The sequence below is a fragment of the Pelophylax lessonae genome (assembly GCF_965119305.1).
Source record: "Pelophylax lessonae genome assembly, chromosome: 7".
Lineage (NCBI taxonomy): Eukaryota > Metazoa > Chordata > Amphibia > Anura > Ranidae > Pelophylax > Pelophylax lessonae.
In genome coordinates, this window is record NC_138774.1 from 283,519,011 (window position 1) to 283,542,915 (window position 23,905).

The 23,905-nt window shown below is 42.4% G+C and overlaps 2 protein-coding genes across 4 annotated transcripts in view; both read right to left on the minus strand.

The window, feature by feature from the left end:
- Nucleotides 1–813: 813 nt before the first annotated feature.
- LOC309559687 (Krueppel-like factor 8) overlaps nt 814–23,905 on the minus strand; it is an 89,659-nt gene continuing 66,567 nt past the window's right edge. For all 3 annotated transcript variants that reach the window (XM_082263092.1, XM_082263091.1, XM_082263090.1), the window contains exons 3-6: nt 15,744–15,857; nt 13,218–13,314; nt 3,938–4,071; nt 814–1,224 (exon numbers count right to left, since the gene is read on the minus strand). In XM_082263092.1, the coding sequence (XP_082119218.1) occupies nt 1,043–1,224; nt 3,938–4,071; nt 13,218–13,314; nt 15,744–15,857 (527 nt within the window). In that variant the 3' untranslated portion in view covers nt 814–1,042. The remainder of the gene's footprint in view (nt 1,225–3,937; nt 4,072–13,217; nt 13,315–15,743; nt 15,858–23,905) is intronic.
- The window catches only part of LOC309559680 (rho GTPase-activating protein 6-like), a 189,229-nt gene continuing 178,419 nt past the window's right edge, over nt 13,096–23,905 (minus strand). Inside the window, exon 13 of the mRNA XM_082263077.1 lies at nt 13,096–13,155. The gene's annotated coding sequence lies outside the window, so the exon portion shown is untranslated. The remainder of the gene's footprint in view (nt 13,156–23,905) is intronic.

The window sequence follows — 23,905 nt, forward strand, 5'->3', positions numbered from 1 at the left end:
ATGGAGCACTATTCCTCCCACTGATACCAATGATGGGGCACTATTCCTCCCATTGACACCAATGACGGGGCACTATTCCTCCCACTGACACCAATGATGGGGCACTATTCCTCCCATTGACACCAATGATGGAGAACTATTCCTTCCACTGATACCAATGACGGGGCACTATTCCTCCCACTGATACCAATGATGGGGCACTATTCCTCCCACTGAAACCAATGATGGGGCTCTATTCCTCCCACTGATACCAATGATGGGGCACTATTCCTCCCACTGATACCAATGATGGGGGCACTATTCCTCCAACTAATACCAATGATGGGGCTCATCTCAGTAGAGAGAACTAACTCTTACAGTGGTGTTCAGAAGGCCCCCCTTACAGATATCTAAAGACATAATTGGTGTCCTGCTGCTGGCTTTGCCAACTGGTGGTGGCCCCAGAACTATATAAGCACCGTCAAAAGGGAGGTCAATTAGCCACAGTTTTAGGGAACCTCTAGCAACCCATGAAGGAAGCCAAGGGTTCAGTGGAATTCTGGCTGAAAATGGCTGGTTTAGAAGGAGGATGTGTTTGTGCTTTCAGTTCTGCTCACAGAAAGTGACAAGAACACTGCATTTCTGGCATGATCAACAGATATTTCTTTAGTTGCTGAAAATGTCCTTAGCTTGAAAAAAAAAAATAATGTAGCCACCACATCTAAGAATTGGTAAGCTGCAATATATTACATTTTTGAGCTTCTTGGGTTTAGATTTCATGTTTGAGCAAGGAGATCTATTATAATTTGCTTTGATGGCTTTCGATTGCTTCTTAGCAGTCCAAGATAAATATAGCAGAATAAAATTATTTGAAAACAACACAAAAAACCAGGGAGGTGCTGGAAACACAAAACGAGAGATAACGGGATGAAAAAAATGATACTGGACAAATGGTGAAAGGATAATAAAGTGAGAAGGTATCACATCCGTCAGTCAAATAAAATGAATCAAGTGAAAAGTCTCCTGCAATACGTCCATGTTGCCACGCGTCTGGGAAACTTTGTCACATCATGATGTGCCTTCTGCGGTGCAGTGCCAGGTGATCTGAACGGGAGAATGTTCGGTCACAGTCCGAGCACATAAAGGGCTTGATACCAGTGTGTTTCCGGAAATGGCGGGTGAGCTCGTCGGATCTGGCGAATTTCCATGTGCAGCCTTCCCATGTGCATTTATAGGGTTTTTCCCCTGCAACAAGAAAGAAGGATCATTAAATGTCCTGATGCTGGACCTTTTTCCAGCATTAAATAGACCCCATGGCTTTTCCATTTAGGGCAAAGTGACAGTTTCTCTTTAAAGCCCATTCTCTGACCCAGATATAGTCACCCATACAGTGATCCGCTGCTGCTCCTACTTTCACAAAATACCATGTGCTTCCAGGTATGGAGCAGCAGGTGATCTCCTCTCAATGAACAGTCACATAATGGAAGGGGTGGCATCATGCCTCTGTAAGCTCCCAGCCGACACTGAGTATTTTGCATGGTATATAAGCAAAGGAACAGCAGGGGAGAGCTATAAAGGCAAGTATAACTAAGTGACCAGGTGGGCTTTAAGGAGACCCCATTACTGTACCCTAAATGGGCAATAAAATATAAAAAATTACTTTGGATCCCTCATTGTAGTACTGTAGATATTGCAACCCAATCCCATAAGAACCCATTCCTCTTGGAGTGTTCCTTTCCAGAACAATGGTTTTGGTGCATTATTTTTGGATCCAGGAATTTTTTTACATCAACAAAAACACTAGACAAATATTGGTCATTACATTTACATCACATATGTAAACCCAATCATCAAAACCTATATAAGTCTTAAAGCCCAACTCCAAGAAACTCAAAAATTCCTCCTTGCAGAGAGGCTGCACCCATACCACAAGGTATTTTAAGGTCTAGGGGGCATAGAAAATATTTTTTTCTTACCAGATTATCCAATACCTCCATGCTGCTTGATGGGTCTCTGCAGCATCTGCTTCCCTGGGTTCCACCAATCTAAGGTCTGGATGTCATCAAGACATCTTGATGACGTCAGGAACTAAATTTGATGGGACAGCCTACCACTTGAGCATGGGGGAGCAGAAGGAAAAGGCAAGTAAAATGCTTTTATTCTACCTTAGAAGTAAATGAGCTATTAGCCCATGTATTGCACAGCCCCACTGCAAGGAGGAATTTTCAGATTTCCTATAGTTGGGCTTTAATAGAATAATATTTTAAATCTGCATCTTACATGATTATACTACAGTGAAGGTCCTTGTTCAGGCACTTCTTGATATGGGGTGACAACGCTCTGTTCCTGTCTCCCAACTTTGCACCTGTGTTGTCACCCTGTCAGGTGGACTTCTGATGGACATTACAAGTGGCCATTGCAACACACAAACATGGTCCACTGCTGTCACCACCAGGAAAAACGAGGACTTTTTAGTATCTGGGGCACAGTGCACTATATTATATGCTTCCAAAACACTTCTACATACAGTTTATCTCCTCAAGATCGACAGGTGGTGTCAGGAAACCGCTATGATACTTCGGGAGCACAGACATGTGCATGCACATGGTATTACTCATGGAATGCGCACACACGGGAGCACATCTACAGTTTCCATTGGAGCAAGACGGCCTATTTAACCCCTTCACATCAACTGCACACATATATGCAGCCTCTGTATGAGTGAGCCTTTAAGCCGAGCGGCCGCATATATGCGGCCATGTGTAAACCACTTACAATGCTGAGAGCGCTTTCCAGCACGGTAGCCGGGGGGTACTAGAAAGCTCCCCATGCATACTAGTGATCGGAACCTTTCCGATCATGTGACAGCCAATCACAGCAGTAACATGACCCGTATGCCCGCCTCCCGGCTTTGAGAACCCTTAGAGACCCAGGAGGCGGTCAACAGAAAGGGTTTAAAGGATGCTCAGATCCATGCTCAGTGCAGGCTGGTATTCAGCTATTTCTGTATGTCCTGCTTGTATTCTGTATTATATCCATTGCTGACCTGGCTTATTATTGACCTGACCTTGAATCCTGCTTATGCTTCGGCTCATTAGTTCCTGACCTTGGCTCACTCTTGATCTGGTCCCTGCCTGATGTTTCTGTCCTGCTTGTTGCTGACCCTGGTTGCTTTTCTGGCTAAACTGCCATCCTCGGCAGGCTGGTATTCAGCTATTCCTGTATGTCCTGCTTGTATTCTGTATTATATCCATTGCTGACCTGGCTTGTTATTGACCTGACCTTGAATCCTGCTTATGCTTCGGCTCGTTATTTCCTGACCTTGGCTCGCTCTTGATCTGGTCCCTGCCTGATGTTTCTGTACCTCGTTGCCTGCTTGTTGCTGACCCTGGTTGCTTTTCTGGCTACACTGCCACCCCCGGGTTTCTTCCACGTTATCCCTGAGCGCCTGCTCTGGCTGTTCCTTATATCCACTCCAGTTGTCGCAGTGCGTTCCTGCTTTAAGCCTGGAGTGAGCTCCGACAAGCCACGCATCCAGAACTTGAGATTCCTGCGCAGAACTCCTTTAACCTTGGCTGGTCTATCCTGTATCGTCTCTGCTCCTGACTTGATGACCTGCCTGACCTTTTGAGTCTGCCTAATCTGCTGCAAGTTCTGCTATCAACACCTGCCGACACCCGTGTTCCTTCTGTCCCTTGGCACCATCTGTTCTGTTCAGTGGGGCCTGGGCTGGAGATACAAGAGGCCAACCTCATCATTTCTGTCTCCTACCAGGTAGGGGACAGGTGGGGATATAACCTTGCATGAAAACAGGACGCTTTGCAATCCTTACCCGATGCCAACCATGCCTGATAACTACAGGTAGCACTAGACATCCAGAGCAACCCCTGTAACATACTGTCACTGGTCAATCTAATATGCACTATTATACCTCCTTTAGCATTGTGAAATAAGATACCTGTGTGTATCCTCCGGTGGGCCTTTAAATGAGAACTCTTAGTATATACTTTATTGCACCCTTCGAAGTCACAACGATGAGCTCTCCTTTTCCGAAGATCTGGTGAAGCTGTCCCACTGCGCTGCATCAGTGACCTAGAGGGAAATAGGATGTAATATTCAAAGAGATGTTGTTAGATTGCCAATATGATAATATATAGGAATTAGGTCTTATATTTGTCATACATTATGATATGGTGTGCATGTGCGTACTTCTAGGCAGCTCGTTGAAGAGGTAAGGCTCATATCTTAAGTTAGGCTGGTTTTTGATTGTATTGGGTGTAATGTTCAATAAATCCAACACATTTTCGGGCTCTAAGAGGTCTTCCTTAACGACTCCCTAATGCAGGGGCGGGGAGCCTTTTTTTTGCCAAGGGCCATTTGGGTATTTATAAAACCATTCGGGGGCCGTACAAAATGATCACAGCCTGTTATATTTGGTCAAACATTTAATTAACTCACCCCTAATGTGATAGCTGCAACTGCTTCTATTTGGTGAGGTGTGTGATGTTAGCTGGTATTGATGATGTTGCTACTCGCAACAGGTTTTCCAGGTTTGCGTCGGTCAGTCTGGAGCGCAGTTGACTTTTTTGTGGTGGTAAGTTTTGAAAAGAACTGCTGGTGGGTATAGCTGGCTGGTACTGCTGGTGGGTACAGCTGGCTGGTACTGCTGTGGGTACTGCTGGCTCAGGCTGGCACTGTGCTGTAGGTTCTGCTGGCTGCTACTGCTGTGGGTACTGCTGGCTCAGGCTGGTACTGATGGCATGTACTGCTGGCTGGTATTGCTGTGGGTACTGCTGGCTGGTACTGTGCTGTAGGTACTGCTGGCTGGTACTGTTGTAGGTACTGCTGACTCTGGCTGGTACTGCTGGCTCTGGCTAGTACTGCTGGTTCTGCTGTGGGTACTGCTGGTTCTGGCTGGTACTGCTGTGTGTACTGCTGGTACTGCTGTGAGTACTGCTGGCTCTGGCTGGTACTGCTGGTTCTGGCTGGTACTGCTGTGTGTGCTGCTGGCGGGAAATACTGGCTAGGAGAAGTGTAGCAGCGCCACGCTGGAGGAAAAGGTGATGTTTCCTGTATTGTTCACAGGCGGAGTGCATTTGATATCACTCCGCCTGTGACTCACTCAGACTGTCATAACGGAGCAGGAATTATACAGGAAGCATCGGCTCCATTCTAACAGATCACCTGAGAGACACAGACTCAGCTGCATGGGGGGGCCGGACCAGATGACTTCGGGGGCCGCATACGGCCCCTCAACCGTAGGTTCCCCACCCCTGCCCTAATGCATTGGCTTTAATTGAACATTATATCTATTAAAAGCTTATTTCCAGGAATTCAGCCACTTTGTAAAAAGTGAAGGTACACTATGAGTTAAGTCCAACTGGTGTCATAGCAGGTAAGGTTGAATAAAGACAATAGTCCATCCAGTTCAACTAAGTGCATGATATCTCCTGGACTTATCACTGTTAGGGTCCTTTCACACGAACGATCTGATCCGCCTGTCAGTTTTTCAAGCAGACCTGATTGGATGCTCCATGCATCCCTATGGGGCAGCGGATGTCTCCACTGACACCCACTGCTATCTGCTTCCGATCCTATACGTGAAATCCGGAGGGATGGAAACCCTATTTTCCATCCGTCCAGAGGATCGGATGGGATCGGATGAGAACGGACAGGCGGTCCGTTCTCATCTGATTCCCCCATAGAGGACAGCCAGGATCTGACAGCTCCGTCTCCGCACGCTGAGCGGAGCTGTCATCGGCCTGCTTAGCGGGGATCGGCGGATCAATCCCCCTCTGAGCAGAGAACAGACCTCGTCGGACAGCGCATCGTGTGAAAGGACCCCAATTTACATTTGACAGGTTTATTGCACTGCCCAAGAGACACTCTGGGATCTGAGAGGAGGAGCACACGGAGCAGCTATGCCCACCCTTCCCCTCTGCTGCCCATTCACAGAAGCCTTTGTTCACGTATTACAAAAGCTTCTGTGATTGGGCAGGAGGAGGGGAGGAGCAGGCATAGCAGTTGCAGCCACTCTACTGTTAAAGCTCCCAGCTTCCCGAAGTGCAAGAAAACTGTCAGATATAAATAATAGAGAGGAGTCCAGGAGATGTCATGCACCGCTTTGTACTTAACTCAGATTGTGCCTTCACTTTTTCTTTCCTTTAATTCAGCTTTAATTTTTGAACTATACACAAACTGTGCTTTCCTCACCACACAGCAGTCTACGTGAGGTATGGGCCTTCATGCAGCCATCACTCTTTGAAGAGCTGCCTTAACCACTTGCCGACTGCCGCACGACTATTTACTGCGGCGGTCAGCCCCGTACAGGCAAAGTGACGTAGGACTACGTCGCTAGCCTGAGAGCCTCTAGGGGGGCGAGCGCGCGCCGCCGGAGGCGCGCTCCCGCCCCCGCTCGTTCCCCAACAAGTCTGCGCGTGTGACCGGCGGACCAGATGTCCGTCGGTCACTCGCAATGTCCCCGTGGAGAGGGAGAAAGGCAGGCGGCTGATGTAAACAAAGCCGCCTGTCATTCTCCCTGATCTAACTACAGAGATCATACGATCCTGCTATGTAGGATCATATGTCTCAGTGGTTACATCACTAGCCACACCCCTTTACAGTAAGAAGCACGCCCCTAGGGACACACTTAACCCCTGCATCACCAATAGAGTTAACCCCTTCCCTGCCAGTGTCATTTTTACAGTAACCGTGCATATGTATAGCCCTGATTACTGTAGTAATGTCACTGGTACCCCCAAAAGTGTCAAAAATGTCAGTCAAGGGTCCGATCTGTCCGCCGCAATGTCGCAGTCCCGCAAAAAAAAAAACAAATCGCAGATTGCCGCCATCACTCGTTAAAAAAAAAAACAACAAAAATGACAAAAATCTTTCCCGTAGTTAGTAAACGCAATTACTTCTGCGCAAACCAATCAAAATACGCTTATTGCGATTTTTTTTTTACCAAACATATGTAGCAAAAAACAAATTGGCCAAAAGTGTTAAAAAATTTAGATTTTTACATTTTTTTGGGGTTGGGGGGAATTTCATATAAAAAAAATGTGAAAAATATTGTTATTTTTTCAAAATTGTCGCTCTTTTTTTGTTTATAGCGCATGAGCAAAAAATCGCACAGGTGATCAAATACCACCAAAAGAAAGCTCTGTTTGTGGGAAAAAAAGGACGTCAAATTCGTTTAGGTACAGCGTCGCACGACCGCGCAATTGTCCGTTAAAGTCAGGCAGTCGCGAATTGCAAAATAGGCCCTGGTCAGGAAGGGGGTAAAATCTTCCGGGGCTTAAGTGGTTAAGACCCAGCGAACCCCACCTGACACAGCCTTTGCCTGGGAATCGACAGTGATTGGCCAGCTCACCTTTAAATCACCTGTATCAGCACAGTGCTGGTGATTGCATTGTTACCTTGTGTGCTCCTGCTGGACCCAGCTAATATCTGCTATAGTTATAACGTGTATGACCCGGCTGGTTTTGACCCTGCTTTGCTCACTTCTGATTCTGTACTGTTTGGACTCTGATCTACCTGTGTATGACCCAGCTTGTCTAGACTACGCTTTGCCCGATTCTACTACAGTGCCAGACTCAGAATTACTACTTGGCTGCCCTGAACCTCCTGCTACATCTGCAGCGGTGAACCACAAGTACTAGCCAACCTCCTGTTACATCTGCAGCGGTGAACCACAAGTACCAGCCAACCTCCTGCAGCGGTGAACCACAAGGTACTAGCCAACCTCCTGCTACATCTGCAGCGGTGAACCACAAGTACTAGCCAACCTCCTGCTACATCTGCAGCGGTGAACTACAAGTTCCAGCTGACCTGCTCTGCTCAGATCTGCTCATGGTATGTGCTCTGGTTTATTGAACTCTTGCATATCAGCACGTCTGAACTGTGTCCTGCTATCTGCTTCTAGCCTGACACATACAACATTTAATGTCAGTCTATAATTGACTTCAATTGGGAGTAATGTTCAATATGTCCCAACATGTTTTGGGGGCTTTTAGGCAGCTCTTTGAAAAGGGACGCCATAGGAAGCCGGACATCTCACTTAGACTGGTGTGCAAGGAGGAAAAGACCAGACAAATGTGTATAGTCCAAATACTAGATTTTCTTGGGTGTAATGTTTAATAAATCCAATGTTTCAGGGCTCAGAAAGGTCTTCCCTCATGAGTCTTCATTGCAGTGGTCTCCAAACTGTGGCCTGTGAGCCAGATGTGGCCACTTGCTTGCCTTTATCCAAGGGCACAATTCCTTCCACTGACACCAACCATATGGCACTAATCTTCCCACTGATAAAATTGATGGGGTACATTTTCCCCCACTGACACTACTAATGCAGAACCATTCCTCCCATAGACAAATGATGGGGCACCATCCCCCTACTGATACCAATGATGGGGCAGTAGTCTTCCTATAGACATAAATGATGGGGCACTCATCCTATTACTGGCATCAAAAATGGGGCACTATTCCTCCCACTGACACCAATGATGGGGCACAATTCCCCCCCACTGACACCAATGATGGGACACTATTCCCCCCCACTGACACCAATGATGGGGCACTATTCCTCCCACTGACACCAATGATGGGGCACTATTCCTCCCACTAATACCAATGATGGGACACTATTCCTCCCACTGACACCAATGATAGGGGCACTATTTCTCCCACTGATACCAATGATGGGGCACTATTCCTCCCACTGATACCAATGATGGGGCACTATTCCTCCCACTGATAGAACTGATGGGGCACTATTCCTCCCACTAATACCAATGATGGGACACTATTCCTCCCACTGACACCAATGAAAGGGCACTATTCCTCCCACTGATACCAATGATGGGACACTATTCCTCCCACTGATACCAATAATGGGGCACTATTCCTCCCACTGACACCAATGATGGGGCACTATTCCTCCCACTGATACCAATGATGGGGCACTATTCCTCCCACTGATACCAATGATGGGGCACTATTCCTTCCACAGACACCAATGATGGGGCACTATTCCTCCACTGACACCAATTATAGGACACTATTCCTCCCACTGACACCAATGATGGGGCACTATTCCTCCCACTAACACCAATGATGGGGCACTATTCCTCCCACTAACACCAATGATGGGGCACTATTCCTCCCACTGATGCCAATGATGGGGCACTATTCCTTCCACAGACACCAATGATGGGACACTATTCCTCCCACTTATACCAATGATGGGACACTATTCCTCCCACTGACACCAATGATGGGGCACTATTCCTTCCACAGACACCAATGATGGGGCACTATTCCATCCACAGACACCAATGATGGGGCACTATTCCTCCCACTGACACCAATGATAGGGCACTATTCCTCCCACTGAAACCAATGATGGGGCACTATTCCTCCCACTAACACCAATGATGGGACACTATTCCTCCCACTTATACCAATGATAGGGAATAGTTTAAGCCCACTGACACTGGGGCGTTTTCTACTCCCAATGGTCACAGTCTGTCCCCACTAAGGCCTAAAGGACAGTCAACTGGCCCATTGATTGGAAAGTTTGGAGACCCCTGCTCTAACACATTGGCTTTAATGGAACATTACACTTATTTAATTTTTTGACTATACACAAACTGTGCTTTGCTCATCACACCAGTCTATGTGAGATATGGGCCTTCCTATGGCCATTTAAGCCTCGTACACACGCAACGATTGTTGGCCGACCGATCGGCCGTCTTTTGTCCAGTGTTGTTGTGTTGGTTGGAATGTGCCTAGACTGCACAACGAATTTTATCAGCCAACAAAAATCTACTTCAGAAGTGATGTCATGTTCTGGTTTACTTTTCGTGTGTTTTTCTTCTCTGAGCATGCCCAGTCTTGCTCATCAGATTTTTGTCTGCCGAAATCTGTACTGACTGGCGGAAAATCGGCCGTTCTGTTGACGGCCAACAAAAATTTTATAGCATGCACACCAGATTTTGTTTGGCCGAAAAGTCGCAGTCGGTTGTCGGAAGCATCATACTAACAAGTCGACAATCGGCCGATCGGACGTTGGCCGAAAATTCACGGCCAACAATCGTTGCATGTGTACGAGGCTTTACTCTTTGGAGAGCTGCCTTAAAGAACACATATGCTTCTGTATTCAGGGCTCCAGCCCTTACCAGAGAAAGTAGTGAAATGCCTCACACCTCTTATTAATCATACATTATGAAGTGTCAGTCTAGAATTTACATTAGGAGTAACGTTCAATTCACCCAACATGTTTTGGGGGCTTCTAGGCAGTTATTTGAAGAGTGACACCATAGGAAAGCCGATATCTCTCCTAGACTGGAGGGTGGTAGGGAAAAGACCAGACAAGTATGTGTATAGTCCTAATATTACATTTTATTGGGTGTAATGTTCAATAAAGCCAACGTATTTTGGGGCTCAAAGAAGTCTTCGTAACCGAGTTCCTAATGCATTGGCTTTAATTGAACCTTAGACCAATTTCATTTTTGGACTATACACAAATGTCCGATGCCCCACATCTCTTATTAATCAAACATTGTGAAATGTCTGTCTAGAATGCACATCAAAAGGGGAGTAACGTTCAACAAATCCAACACATCATGGGCCTTCCTATGGCCATCACTCTTTGGAGAGCTGCCTTGAAGAATGCATATGCTTCAGTACCCAATCTGTACTGGAAAAGCTATTTTAAAAAGTAGTCTAGCATCCCACACCTCTTAGTAATCATACATGATGAAATGTCAGTTTAGAATGTACATCTAAAGGGAGTAATGTTCAATAAATCCAACACGTTTTGTGGGCTTCTAGGCAGAGCTTCGAAGAGTGGCACCATAGGAAGGCTGATATCTTACCTTTACTGGAGGGTGGTAAGGAAAAGACCAGACAAGTATGTGTATAGTCCTAATATTACATTTTATTGGCTGCAATGTTCATTAAAGCCAACATATTTTGGGCCTCAACGAAGTCTTCCTTCCCGAGTTCCTAATGCATTGGCTTTAATTGAACCTTAGACCAATTTAATTTTTGGACTATACACAAATATCCGATGCCCCACATCTCTTATTAATCAAACATTGTGAAATGTCTGTCTAGAATGTACATAAAAAGGGGAGTAATGTTCAATAAATCCAACACGTTTTGTGGTCTTCTAGGCAGAGCCGCCATAGGAAGGCTGATATCTATCTTACCTAGACTGGTGTGTGGTGAGGAAAAGACCAGACAAGTATATCTATAGTCAAAATATGTGATTTTTTTGGGTTTAATGTTAAATAAATCCAACGCATTTCAAACCTCAAAGGGGTCTTCCTTCACAAGACCCTAATGCATTGGCTTCCATTAAACATTATACCTAATTTTTGGACTATACACAAACGTGTCTGGTGTTTTTTTAATGCACACAGTCTATGGGAGATACAGTATGGGCCTTCCTATGGCCATCACTCTTCCAGAGAGCTGCCTTGAAGAACGCATTATGCTTCAGTATCAAGGACCTTTTATTGGTTATACATTATATCAAATTTTCTGAGTACACCACATACATTATTTCTTTATTTATTCTTATATATCCACAATCCATGTTAATATTCCCATAAGCCAGGGGTGTCAAACTCAATCTGCTCAAAGGGCCACATAAGCAGTAAGATTGCCCTCAAAGGGCCAGTTGGATCTGGGGTGCGGTACATACAGAGTGCAGGGTTCAGGAGTGCATTATGTACAGAGTGCAGGGTTCAGGAGTGCATTATGTACAGAGTGCAGGGTTTAGGAGTGCGTTATGTACAGAGTGCAGGAGTGCATTATGTACAGAGTGCAGGGTTTAGGAGTGCGTTATGTACAGAGTGCAGGGTTTAGGAGTGCATTATGTACAGAGTGCAGGGTTTAGGAGTGCATTATGTACAGAGTGCAGGGTTTAGGAGTGCGTTATGTACAGAGTGCAGGGTTTAGGAGTGCGTTATGTACAGAGTGCAGGAGTGCATTATGTACAGAGTGCAGGGTTTAGGAGTGCATTATGTACAGAGTGCAGGGTTTAGGAGTGCGTTATGTACAGAGTGCAGGAGTGCATTATGTACAGAGTGCAGGGTTTAGGAGTGCATTATGTACAGAGTGCAGGGTTTAGGAGTGCGTTATGTACAGAGTGCAGGAGTGCATTATGTACAGAGTGCAGGGTTTAGGAGTGCATTATGTACAGAGTGCAGGGTTTAGGAGTGCGTTATGTACAGAGTACAGAGTTCCGTTACACCGGAAGAAAGGCAGGCGGCTAATGCAAACAAAGCCGCCTGTCATTCTCCCCTGTGTAAGAATGGAGATCAGATGGTTCTACTATGTAGGACCGTAGAAACACGCCCCTAGGGACACACTTAACCCCTCCCTCTCCAATAAAGTAACTCCTTCACTGCCAGTGTCATTTTTACAGTAACAGTGCATATGTATAGCACTGGTTACTGCAGTAATGTCACTGGTACCCCCAAAAGTGTCAAAAATGTCAGTCAAGGGTCCGATCTATCCGCCGCAATGTCGCAGTCCCGCAAAAAAAAAAAAAATCGCAGATCGCCGCCATTACTCGTTTAAAAAAAAAACAACAAAAATGACAAAAATCTTTCCCTTTGTTAGTAAACGCGATAACTTATGCGCTTTTTGCGATTTTTTTTTTTTTTTTTTTTTTTTTTTTTTTTTTAACCAAACATATGTAGCATAAAACAAATTGGCCGAAAATGTTAAAAAATTTTAGATTTTTACATTTTTTGGGGGGAGTTTCATATAAAAAAAAAATGTGAAAAATATTATTTTTGCAAAATTGACGCTCTTTTTCTGTTTATAGCGCATGATCAAAAAATCGCACAGGTGATCAAATAACACCAAAAGAAAGCTCTGTTTGTGGGAAAAAAAGGACGTCAAATTCGTTTAGGTACAGCGTCGCACGACCGCGCAATTGTCCGTTAAAGTCACGCAGTGCCGAATCGCAAAATAGGCCCTGGTCAGGAAGGGGGGTAAAATCTTCCTGGGCTTAAATGGTTAAAGCATGGGTCCCCAAACTACGGGCCTCCGGTTGTTCAGGAACTACAATTCCCATCATGCCTGTCAATGTCAGAGTTTTACAATGCCTCATGGGACGTGTAGTTCCGCAACAGCTGGAGGGCCGTCGTTTGGAGATCCCTGCTTTAAAGGTTCCTCCATGTCAAATGCGGCACTAGAGCCTCAGTTTAGGTCTTTCCTCTTACCCATTTGTCGAGTCCTGAAAGGAGGAGGAGGTCTCCTCTGTACAATCATCGGTGTCGCTGATCTCCTCAACCGGGCACATGTCTGGCTCTATTTTAACTGGAAAGGAAGAGAGTGGTTTTATTAATGGACAATAGGCAAGGTCATGAATCACCATCATACTTGTGCGATTCTCAATAGCAGTCTGGAAAAAAAATAGATTCAAAGTGGAATTTTGGGCAAAAAACAGAAAAAAAAGGAAGTCCGGTCTGCTAAACGTTGAGATCCTTGTCCCAGGAAGCATTGACTGCAGTGGATTGGATGAAAGCACGGCTGCCTGCAGTCCACACAGGACGGTGACCACATTCCTGCAGCATTGGGAGCCGGTGGTCGCCCTATTAAAGGGAGGTCTCAAAAAAAAAAAAAAAAACTGGTGGGATCAACACGTGTTTATTAAACATTTCCTCCCACCATTATAGAAGATCTTGTACAGTTATAGTTACAAGGAATAATGGGAGGCATCTATACAACTTTAGTATTTATTAATATTTATCCTTTATTAATTAATATTTATATTTATTCTTAAAATAAAAATATTTTAATATTCAATTATATTATACAATAACCCCCTGCGCGTAAATGGATACAGAACTATAAAATATACATGTTACAAATGCTGCTACTTTGGTAAAACATATACAATATATACTCGAGTATAAGCCGACCCGAATATATGCCGAGGCACCTAATTTTACCAAAAAAACTGGGAAAACTTTCTGACTCAAGGATAAGCCTAGGGTGGGAAATTCAGCAGCTACTGGTAAATTTAAAAATAAAAATAGATACCAGAAGCTGCGGGCATGGTGCAGGAGATGGAGAGGCTGCGGGCATGGTGCAGGAGATGGAGAGGCTGCGGGCATGGTGCAGGAGATGGAGAGGCTGCGGGCATGGTGCAGGAGATGGAGAGGCTGCGGACATGGTGCAGGGGCTGCGTGCATGGTTCAGGAGATGCAGGGCTGCGGGCATGTTGCACGAGATGTAGGGCTGAGGGCATGGTACAGGAGATGCAGGGCTGAGGGCATGGTGCACAAGATGCAGGGCTGAGGGCATGGTGCAGGAGATGCAGGGCTGCGGGCATGGTGCAGGAGATGCAGGGCTGCGGGCATGGTGCAGGAGATGCAGAGGCTGTGGGCATGGTGCAGGAGATGCAGTGCTGCGGGCATGGTGCAGGAGATGCAGAGGCTGCAGACATGGTGCAGGAGATGCTGAGGCTGCGGGCATGGTGCAGGAGATGCAGGGCTGCGGGCATGGTGCAGGAGATGCAGAGGCTGTGGGCATGGTGCAGGAGATGCAGTGCTGCGAGCATGGTGCAGGAGATGCAGAGGCTGCAGACATGGTGCAGGAGATGCAGGGCTGCGGGCATGGTGCAGGAGATGCAGGGCTGAGGGCACGGTGCAGGAGATGCAGGGCTGCGGGCACGGTGCAGGAGATGCAGGGCTGCGGGCACGGTGCAGGAGATGCAGGGCTGCGGGCATGGTGCAGGAGATGCAGGGCTGCGGGCATGGTGCACTAGATGCAGAGGCTGCAGACATGGTGCAGGAGATGCAGGGCTGCGGGCATGGTGCAGGAGATGCAGGGCTGAGGGCATGGTGCCTGAGATGCAGGGCTGAGGGCATGGTGCAGGAGATGCAGGGCTGCGGGCATGGTGCCTGAGATGCAGGGCTGAGGGCATGGTGCAGGAGATGCAGTGCTGAGGGCATGGTGCAGGAGATGTAGGGCTGTGGCCATGGTGCAGGAGATGTAGGGCTGAGGGCATGATGTAGGAGATGCAGGGCTGCGGGCATGGTGCAGGAGATGCAGGGCTGTGGCCATGGTGCAGGAGATGTAGGGCTGAGGGCATGGTGCAGGTGATGCAGGGCTGAGGGCATGGTGCAGGAGATGCAGGGCTGCGGGCATGGTGCACTAGATGCAGAGGCTGCAGACATGGTGCAGGAGATGCAGGGCTGCGGGCATGGTGCAGGAGATGCAGGGCTGAGGGCATGGTGCCTGAGATGCAGGGCTGAGGGCATGGTGCAGGAGATGCAGGGCTGCGGGCATGGTGCCTGAGATGTAGGGCTGAGGGCATGGTGCAGGTGATGCAGGGCTGAGGGCATGGTGCAGGAGATGTAGGGCTGAGGGCATGGTGCAGGTGATGCAGGGCTGAGGGCATGGTGCAGGATATGCAGAGGCTGTGCAGGGGGTCTCACTTACCCATCCCCGAGGCGCCTTCCATTTAAAAATGGCACCGCTCCGGCGCCACACGTCATTGCGCATGCGCCGTCTGGCCGAGAATGGCCAAGTGCATACGGGCTTTCCCGAGCTGTTGCAGCGCAGTGTACATGTCGGGCCGGCCGCGGCTGACGTTCGGTCAGCCCCAGGGAGAACAGGTAAGTGACTCGAGTATAAGCCGAGGGGGGGTGGCAATAAAGTCGCGGTAAAATCGTGCAACTTTTAAGTCATACAAGTGTCAAAGGGGCCTTAAACAGCGGATTGAGGAAATGGATCCATACCTGAATTCTGCGATAAGCTTACGTGGCCGCGGTAACAGGGAGACTTGTCCACCTTCGATTCCGAATCTTCTACCTCCGTGTCCGGGGACTGGACCATTATTGTAGGACTATAAGCTAAAAAAAAAAAAAAAAAAAAAATCAGCATAACCACTTCTAGACCGGCCTTTTTTGGAACTTTTTGTTTAAGGACCAAATCGCATCACATGCAGTCCAGTGCGTTTTTTTTTCTGCATCAAAAAACGCATGGAAAGTAGGGTACATGGTTTCCAATGGCATAGTTCACACCGCTGCATTCAGTTCCAGAAAAAAAAAAAAAGTACAACATGCTGCATTTTTCCTGCACTGGGCTGTACTGGAACGCTGTAAAACGCATCACGTCCTTATTAACCAGTTCTGGACCCGGAAGATTTGCCCCCTTAATGACCAGGCCATTTTTTTTTTTTTGCGATTCAGCACTGCGTTATTTTAATGTAAAATTGCGCAGTCGTGCGACTCTGTACCCAAATCAAATTTATTTTGAAAGTGTTCTTTCTTTCCCACAAATATTTCTTTATTACCTCTGAAGTTTTTACATTTTTTTGCGCTATAAACGAAAAAAAAAAAAAAAAAAAGAAAGACAACTTTTGAAAAAAAAAAAAATAAATAAATATCCAATTAAAATCGATGTCCTTTTTTTTTCCCCACAAATAGAGATTTCTTTTGGTGGTATTTGATCACCTCTGTGATTTTTTATTTTTTGCGCAATAAAAAATGTGAAAAATATTTTTCAATTTCTGCTATATAACATTCTCAATTTAAAAAAAAAAAAAAAATTAAAATCAAAATTTTTCATCATTTTAGGCCAATTTGTATTCTGCTAAATATTTGTGGTAAAAAAAAAAAAAAATTACAAAAATTGGACTTTTTATAATTTTTTTTGTTTTTATTATATAAAGAGCTTTCTTTTGGTGGTGTTTGATCACCTGTGCGATTTTTATTTTTGCCCTCTAAACAAAAAAAAAAAAGGGGTGACAATTCTGAAAAAAAAAAAAACATATATATATATATATATATATATATATATATATATATGTGTGTATGTATAATTTTTTTTTTTTTTCACATTCTGCTATATAACATTCCCAATAAAAAAAAAAAAATTAAAAATGTAATTTTTTTTCATCATTTTAGGCCAATTTGTTTTCTGCTACATATGTTTTGGGGGAAAAAAAAATATCCCAATAAGCGTATTTTGATTGGTTTGCACCAATCGCGTTTACTAAGCAGGGATAAAGATAGGTCATTTGTTTATTTTTTTTTACTAGTAATGGCGGCGATCTGCGATTTTTAGCGGGACTGCGACATTGCGGCGGACAGATCGGACCCCTGACTGACATTTTTGGGGGCACCAGTGACATTACACACAAAAATGCATTACAAAAAAATTACATTACAATTACATTACATTACAAAAATGCAATGGACTGCATCAAAAACGCACCAAAAACACATCCAACACGCACTGGAACACATTAAAAATGCACTGGAATGCACCAGAGCGCACCAAAAAACGCACTGAAATGCACATGTCCTTATTTAGGATTAAGAAAAAAGAGGGGGAAAAAATGCAATGGACTGCATCAAAAATGCACCAAAAAAACGCATCCAAAACGCACTGGAATGCACATGTCCTTATTTAGGATTAACAAAAAAAGAGGGGAAAATGCATTGGACTACATCAAAAAACACACCAAAAATGCATCCAAAATGCACCAGAATGCACCAAAAAATGCACTGGAGCGCACATGTCCTTATTTAGGGTTAAGAAAAGAAGAGGGGGAAAAATGCAATGGACTGCATCAAAAACACACCAAAAACGCATCCAAAATGCACATGTCCTTATTAAGGATTAAGAAAAAAGAGGGGGGAAAAATGCAATGGACTGCATCAAAAATGCACCAAAAAACGCATCCAAAACGCACTGGAATGCACCAAAAAATGCACTGGAGCGCACATGTCCTTATTTAGGGTTAACAAAAAAAGAGGGGAAAATGCATTGGACTACATCAAAAATGCATCCAAAACGCACCAGAATGCACCAAAAAATGCACTGGAGCGCACATGTCCTTATTTAGGGTTAAGAAAAGAAGAGGGGGAAAAATGCAATGGACTGCATCAAAAAACACACCAAAAATGCATCCAAAACGCACCAGAATGCACCAAAAAATGCACTGGAATGCACATGTCTTTATTTAGGATTAACAAAAAAAGAGGGGAAAATGCATTGGACTACATCAAAAAACACACCAAAAACGCATCCAAAATGCACTGGAATGCACATGTCCTTATTTAGGATTAACAAAAAGAGAGGGGAAAATCCATTGGACTACATCAAAAAACGCACCAAAAACGCATCCAAAACGCACCGGAAGGCATAAAAAATGCACTGGAATGCACCAGAACGCACCAAAACCACACTGGAATGCATCAAAAATGTGCGTACAGAAAAGCATTTTTTTCTGCATCAAAAACGCATGGAAAGTAGGTTATATGGCCTCCAATGCCATAGTTCACACCAGAACGTTCCAGAAAAAAAAAAAAAAAAGAGTAGAACCTGCTGCATTTTTTCTGCACTGAAACGCTGTAGAACGCATTAAAAATGCACTGGAATGTACCAGAATGCACCAAAAATGCACCGAAATGCACCAAAAATGCACTGGAACCAATGTTCCCTCTAATTTTTTACTGGGCTGAGCAAATAAAAAAATTTCTGAGCGCAGTGCTCCCCAACCTTTTTATCGCCGCGGACCGGTCAACGTTTGATCATTTTTCTGTGGCCCCCAATCAATGCAGAGTGCCCACAGCATTGCCCCCAATCAATGCAGAGTGCCCACAGCATTGCCCCCAATCAATGCAGAGTGCCATAGCATTGCCCCCAATCAATGCAGAGTACTACAGCATTGCCCCCAATCAATGCAGAGTACTACAGCATTGCCCCCAATCAATGTAGAGATGCCAGCGTGCCCCTTTTCAATGTAGAGGTGCCAGTGTGCCCCCTTTCAATGTAGAGATGCCAGTGTGCCACCTTTCAATGTAGAGATGCCAGTGTGCCACCTTTCAATGTAGAGATGCCAGTGTGCCCCCTTTCAATGTAGAGATGCCAGTGTGCCCCCTTTCAATGTAGAGATGCCAGCGTGCCACCTTTCAATGTAGAGATGCCAGTGTGCCCCCTTTCAATGTAGAGATGCCAGTGTGCCACCTTTCAATGTAGAGATGCCAGTGTGCCCCCTTTCAATGTAGAGATGCCAGTGTGCCCCCTTTCAATGTAGAGATGCCAGTGTGCCCCCTTTCAATGTAGAGATGCCAGCGTGCCACCTTTCAATATAGAGATGCCAGCGTGCCCCCTTTCAATGTAGAGATGCCAGTGTGCCCCCTTTCAATGTAGAGATGCCAGCGTGCCACCTTTCAATATAGAGATGCCAGCGTGCCCCCTTTCAATGTAGAGATGCCAGTGTGCCCCCTTTCAATGTAGAGATGCCAGTGTGCCACCTTTCAATGTAGAGATGCCAGTGTGCCCCCTTTCAATGTAGAGATGCCAGTGTGCCACCTTTCAATGTAGAGATGCCAGTGTGCCCCCTTTCAATGTAGAGATGCCAGTGTGCCACCTTTCAATGTAGAGATGCCAGTGTGCCACCTTTCAATGTAGAGATGCCAGTGTGCCACCTTTCAATGTAGAGATGCCAGTGTGCCCCCTTTCAATGTAGAGATGCCAGTGTGCCCCCTTTCAATGTAGAGATGCCAGTGTGCCCCCTTTCAATGTAGAGATGCCAGTGTGCCCCCTTTCAATGTAGAGATGCCAGTGTGCCCCCTTTCAATGTAGAGACTCTTCAGTCCCGAGTCTAGTAATGGTTCTGCCATTTTTTCAGTTTTTAATTAATGCAGAGTGCCCACAGCATTGTCCCCAAATCAATGTAGAGATGCCAGTGTTCCCCCCCCCCCCCGTGCACTTACCTCATGGTCACGGGCGGCAGCTTCTCTTCAGTTCATTCCCCGGCTTCCTGCCTCTCCTCAGTCCTCCTGACTCCCGAGTCCCGGCGCCTCTTCCTCGGCCAATGGCATGAAGTTGGCCTTTCGGCCAATCAGGAAGCGGGAGGACCCGCTCCCTGATTGGCCAGGAGGAGGATCCGTGTGACAATAGCGAATTTTCATTCGCTATTGTCACACAATGGGCGTGCTCTCGCGGCGCACGCTCTGCTACACGGCCGCCACGTCTGCGGCTGCGCGGTTTGAATAGGTGCTTGCGCGGGACCTTCATTCACACTGCGCGCCCGCGCATGCGCGCAGGCTAAAGGGAACACTGACTGGAACACACACGTCATTATTTAATGTTAAGAAAAAAAGAGGGGGAAAAATGCACTGGACTTCATCAAAAAACGCACCAAAAATGCACTGGAACGCATCAAAAAAGCTACATGCAGAAAAGCACCTGGAACGCATCTAGACTGCGTTTCTATGGTGTGAACCGGTCTTTATTCAGTATTTATTTGCTAGAAAATTACTTAGAACCTCCAAAGATTATATAAAAAAAAAAAAGATATAATATATATATTTTTTTTCTTTCATCGGAGACCCTAGAAAATAAAATGGAGATCCTTACAATATTTTATGTCACAAATTACTTGGAACCTCCAAAGATTATATATATATATATTTTAATTTCATTTTTTTTTCAGCAGAGACCCTAGAGAATAAAATGGAGATTGTTACAATATTTTATGTCACACTGTATTTGCGCAGCGATCCTTCAAACAAAAAAATACACTTTAATGAAATTAAAAAAAAAAAAAAAAACACAATATTTACCCCAACTTTTTTTTTTTTTTTGTATAATGTGAAAGATAATGTTATGCTGAATAAATAGATACCCAACATGTCAGTGGAATGGCGCCAAACTCCGGTACCTAAAAATTTCCACAAGCACCACAATTGTTACATGGTTACCAGTTTAGAGTTGCCGAGGCGGTCGGGGGCTCAGAATTATTTCTCTCGTTCTAACGATTGCGGCGATACCTCACATGTATGGATTGAACGCACATGCGTGTCTTATGTACGCAATCACTTCGTGAGCGTGATTACGGAGGGATGAGGCGCTTTAAATTTTTATTTTTTTTTATTATTTTTATATTTACATTGTTCCTCTTTTTTTTTGTTATCACTTTTATTACTATTACATCTGTAAACATCCTTTGTAAAAAAAAATGTCATATCTTTTACTTTTTATTTTTACACTGTCCCTTTATTTTTTATTTTTTTGTTATCACTTATTCCTGTTACATCTGTAAACATCCCTTGAATTCTTTTTGTTTTTTTCATATATCTTTTACTTTTTATTTTTACACTGTCCCTTTATTTTTATTTTTTTTTGTTATCACTTTTATTCCTATTACATCTGTAAACATCCTTTGTAATTATTTTTCATATAGCTTTTACTTTTTATTTTTACACTGTCCCTTTATTTTTATTTTTGTTATCACTTTTATTCTTATTACATCTGTAAACATCCCTTGTAATGTTTTTTCTTATATCTTTTACTTTTTATTTTTACACTGTCCCTTTATTTATTTATTTTTTTATCACTTTTATTCCTATTACATCTGTAAACATCCCTTGTCATTTTTTTTTTCATATATCTTTTACTTTTTATTTTTACACTGTCCCTTTATTTTTATTTTTTTTTTATTTTTGTTATCACTTTTATTCCTATTAAATCTGTAAACATCCCTTGTAACTTTTTTCATATATCTTTTACTTTTTATTTTTACACTCTCCCTTTATTTTTTTTTTTATTGATTTTTATTTTTTTTTTGTTATCACTTTTATTCCTATTAAATCTGTAAACATACCTTGTAACATTTTTCATATATCTTTTACTTTTTATTTTTACACTGTCCCTTTATTTTTATTTTTTTTTTGTTATCACTTTTATTCCTGTTACATCTGTAAACATCCTTTGTAATTATTTTTCATAAAGCTTTTACTTTTTATTTTTACACTGTCCCTTTATTAATTTTATCACTTTTATTTCTATTACATCTGTAAACATCCCTTGTCATTTTTTTCCATATCTATTTTACTTTTTATTTTTACACTGTCCCTTTATTTTTATTTTTATTTTTGTTATCACTTTTATTCCTATTACATCTGTAAACATCCCTTGTAATGTTTTTTCATATATCTTTTACTTTTTATTTTTACACTGTCCCTTTATTTATTTTTTATCACTTTTATTCCTATTACATCTGTAAACATCCCTTGTAAAAAAAATTCATATATCTTTTACTTTTTATTTTTACACTGTCCCTTTTATTTTTATTTTTGTTATCACTTTTATTCCTATTACATCTGTAAACATTCCTTTGTATTTTTTTCATATAGCTTTTATTTTTATACTGTCCCTTTTATTTTTATTTTTACACCGTCCCTTTTTTTTTCATATATCTTTTATTTTTATTTTTACACTGTCCCTTTTATTTTTCATATATCTTTTATTTTTATGAATTTTAACATCCCTTTGTATTTTTTTTTCATATATCATATATCTTTTATCTTTTACTTTTTATTTTTACACTGTCCCTTTATTTATTTTATTTTTTTTGTTATCACTTATTCCTGTTACATCTGTAAACACTCCATGTAATTTTTTTTCATATATCTTTTACTTTTTATTTTTACACTGTCCCTTTATTTTTATTTTTTTTTTTGTTATCACTTTTATTCCTATTACATCTGTAAACATCCTTTGTAATTATTTTTCATATAGCTTTTACTTTTTATTTTTACACTGTCCCTTTATTTATTTTATCACTTTTATTTCTATTACATCTGTAAACATCCCTTGTCATTTTTTTCCATATCTATTTTACTTTTTATTTTTACACTGTCCCTTTATTTTTATTTTTGTTATCACTTTTATTCCTATTACATCTGTAAACATCCCTTTGTATTTTTTTTCATATATCTTTTACTTTTTATTTTTACACTGTCCCTTTATTTATCCCTTTATTTATTTTTTATCACTTTTATTCCTATTACATCTGTAAACATCCCTTGTAAAAAATTTTCATATATCTTTTACTTTTTATTTTTACACTGCCCCTTTATTTATTTTTTATCACTCTTATTCCTATTACATTTGTAAACATCCCTTGTAAAAAATTTTCATATATCTTTTACTTTTTATTTTTACACTGTCCCTTTTATTTTTATTTTTACACTGTCCCTTTTATTTTTCATATATCTTTTATTTTTATAAATTTTAACATCCCTTTGTATTTTTTTTTTTCATATATCATATATCTTATATCTTTTACTTTTTATTTTTACACTGTCCCTTTATTTATTTATTTTTTTTGTTATCACTTTTATTCCTATTAGATCTGTAAACACTCCATGTAATTTTTTTTCATATATCTTTTACTTTTTATTTTTACACTGTCCCTTTATTTTATTTTTGTTATCACTTTTATTCCTATTACATCTGTAAACATCCCTTGTATTTTTTTTTTTTCATATATATTTAACTTTTTATTTTTACACTGTCTCTTTATTTTTTTTATTTTATTTTTGTTATCACTTTTATTCCTAATTCAAGTAATGTAAACATCCCTTCTAATAGAAATAAAGGATGACAGGTCCTCTTTTTTGAGAGATCTGGGATCAAAAATAGCCCAAGTCCCTCCTTTACCTTTAAAAGCAAAAAATCAAAAAAAAAATAAATAAATAAACTTTTTTTTTTTTGTTTCTGTTAAAAAAAATTATGCAAATAAAAATTATTTCTTCACAACTTCAGGCAAAACGTTATTCTGCTACATTTCTCTGGTAGAAATAACCATAATCAGTGTCTATTATTTATTCTGTATGAGAGATTTTGAGTCCACAAACTATAGAATATATATCTGAAAATCAATCAATACTTTTAAAAAACTATATTTTTTCACAATTTTTTTTTTTTTTTTAACATACCGTCACCAGTGCAGTTCAGCATCATCATATAACTTGGGTGGCAGTCATCTGGGACTGGTGACAGCATGTAAAAAAAAAAAAAAAAGAAGAATTAATTTTTTAATTTTTAAAAAAATTTTATTACATTTTTTTTTCAATTTTTTTTGGCCACAGCTAATCAC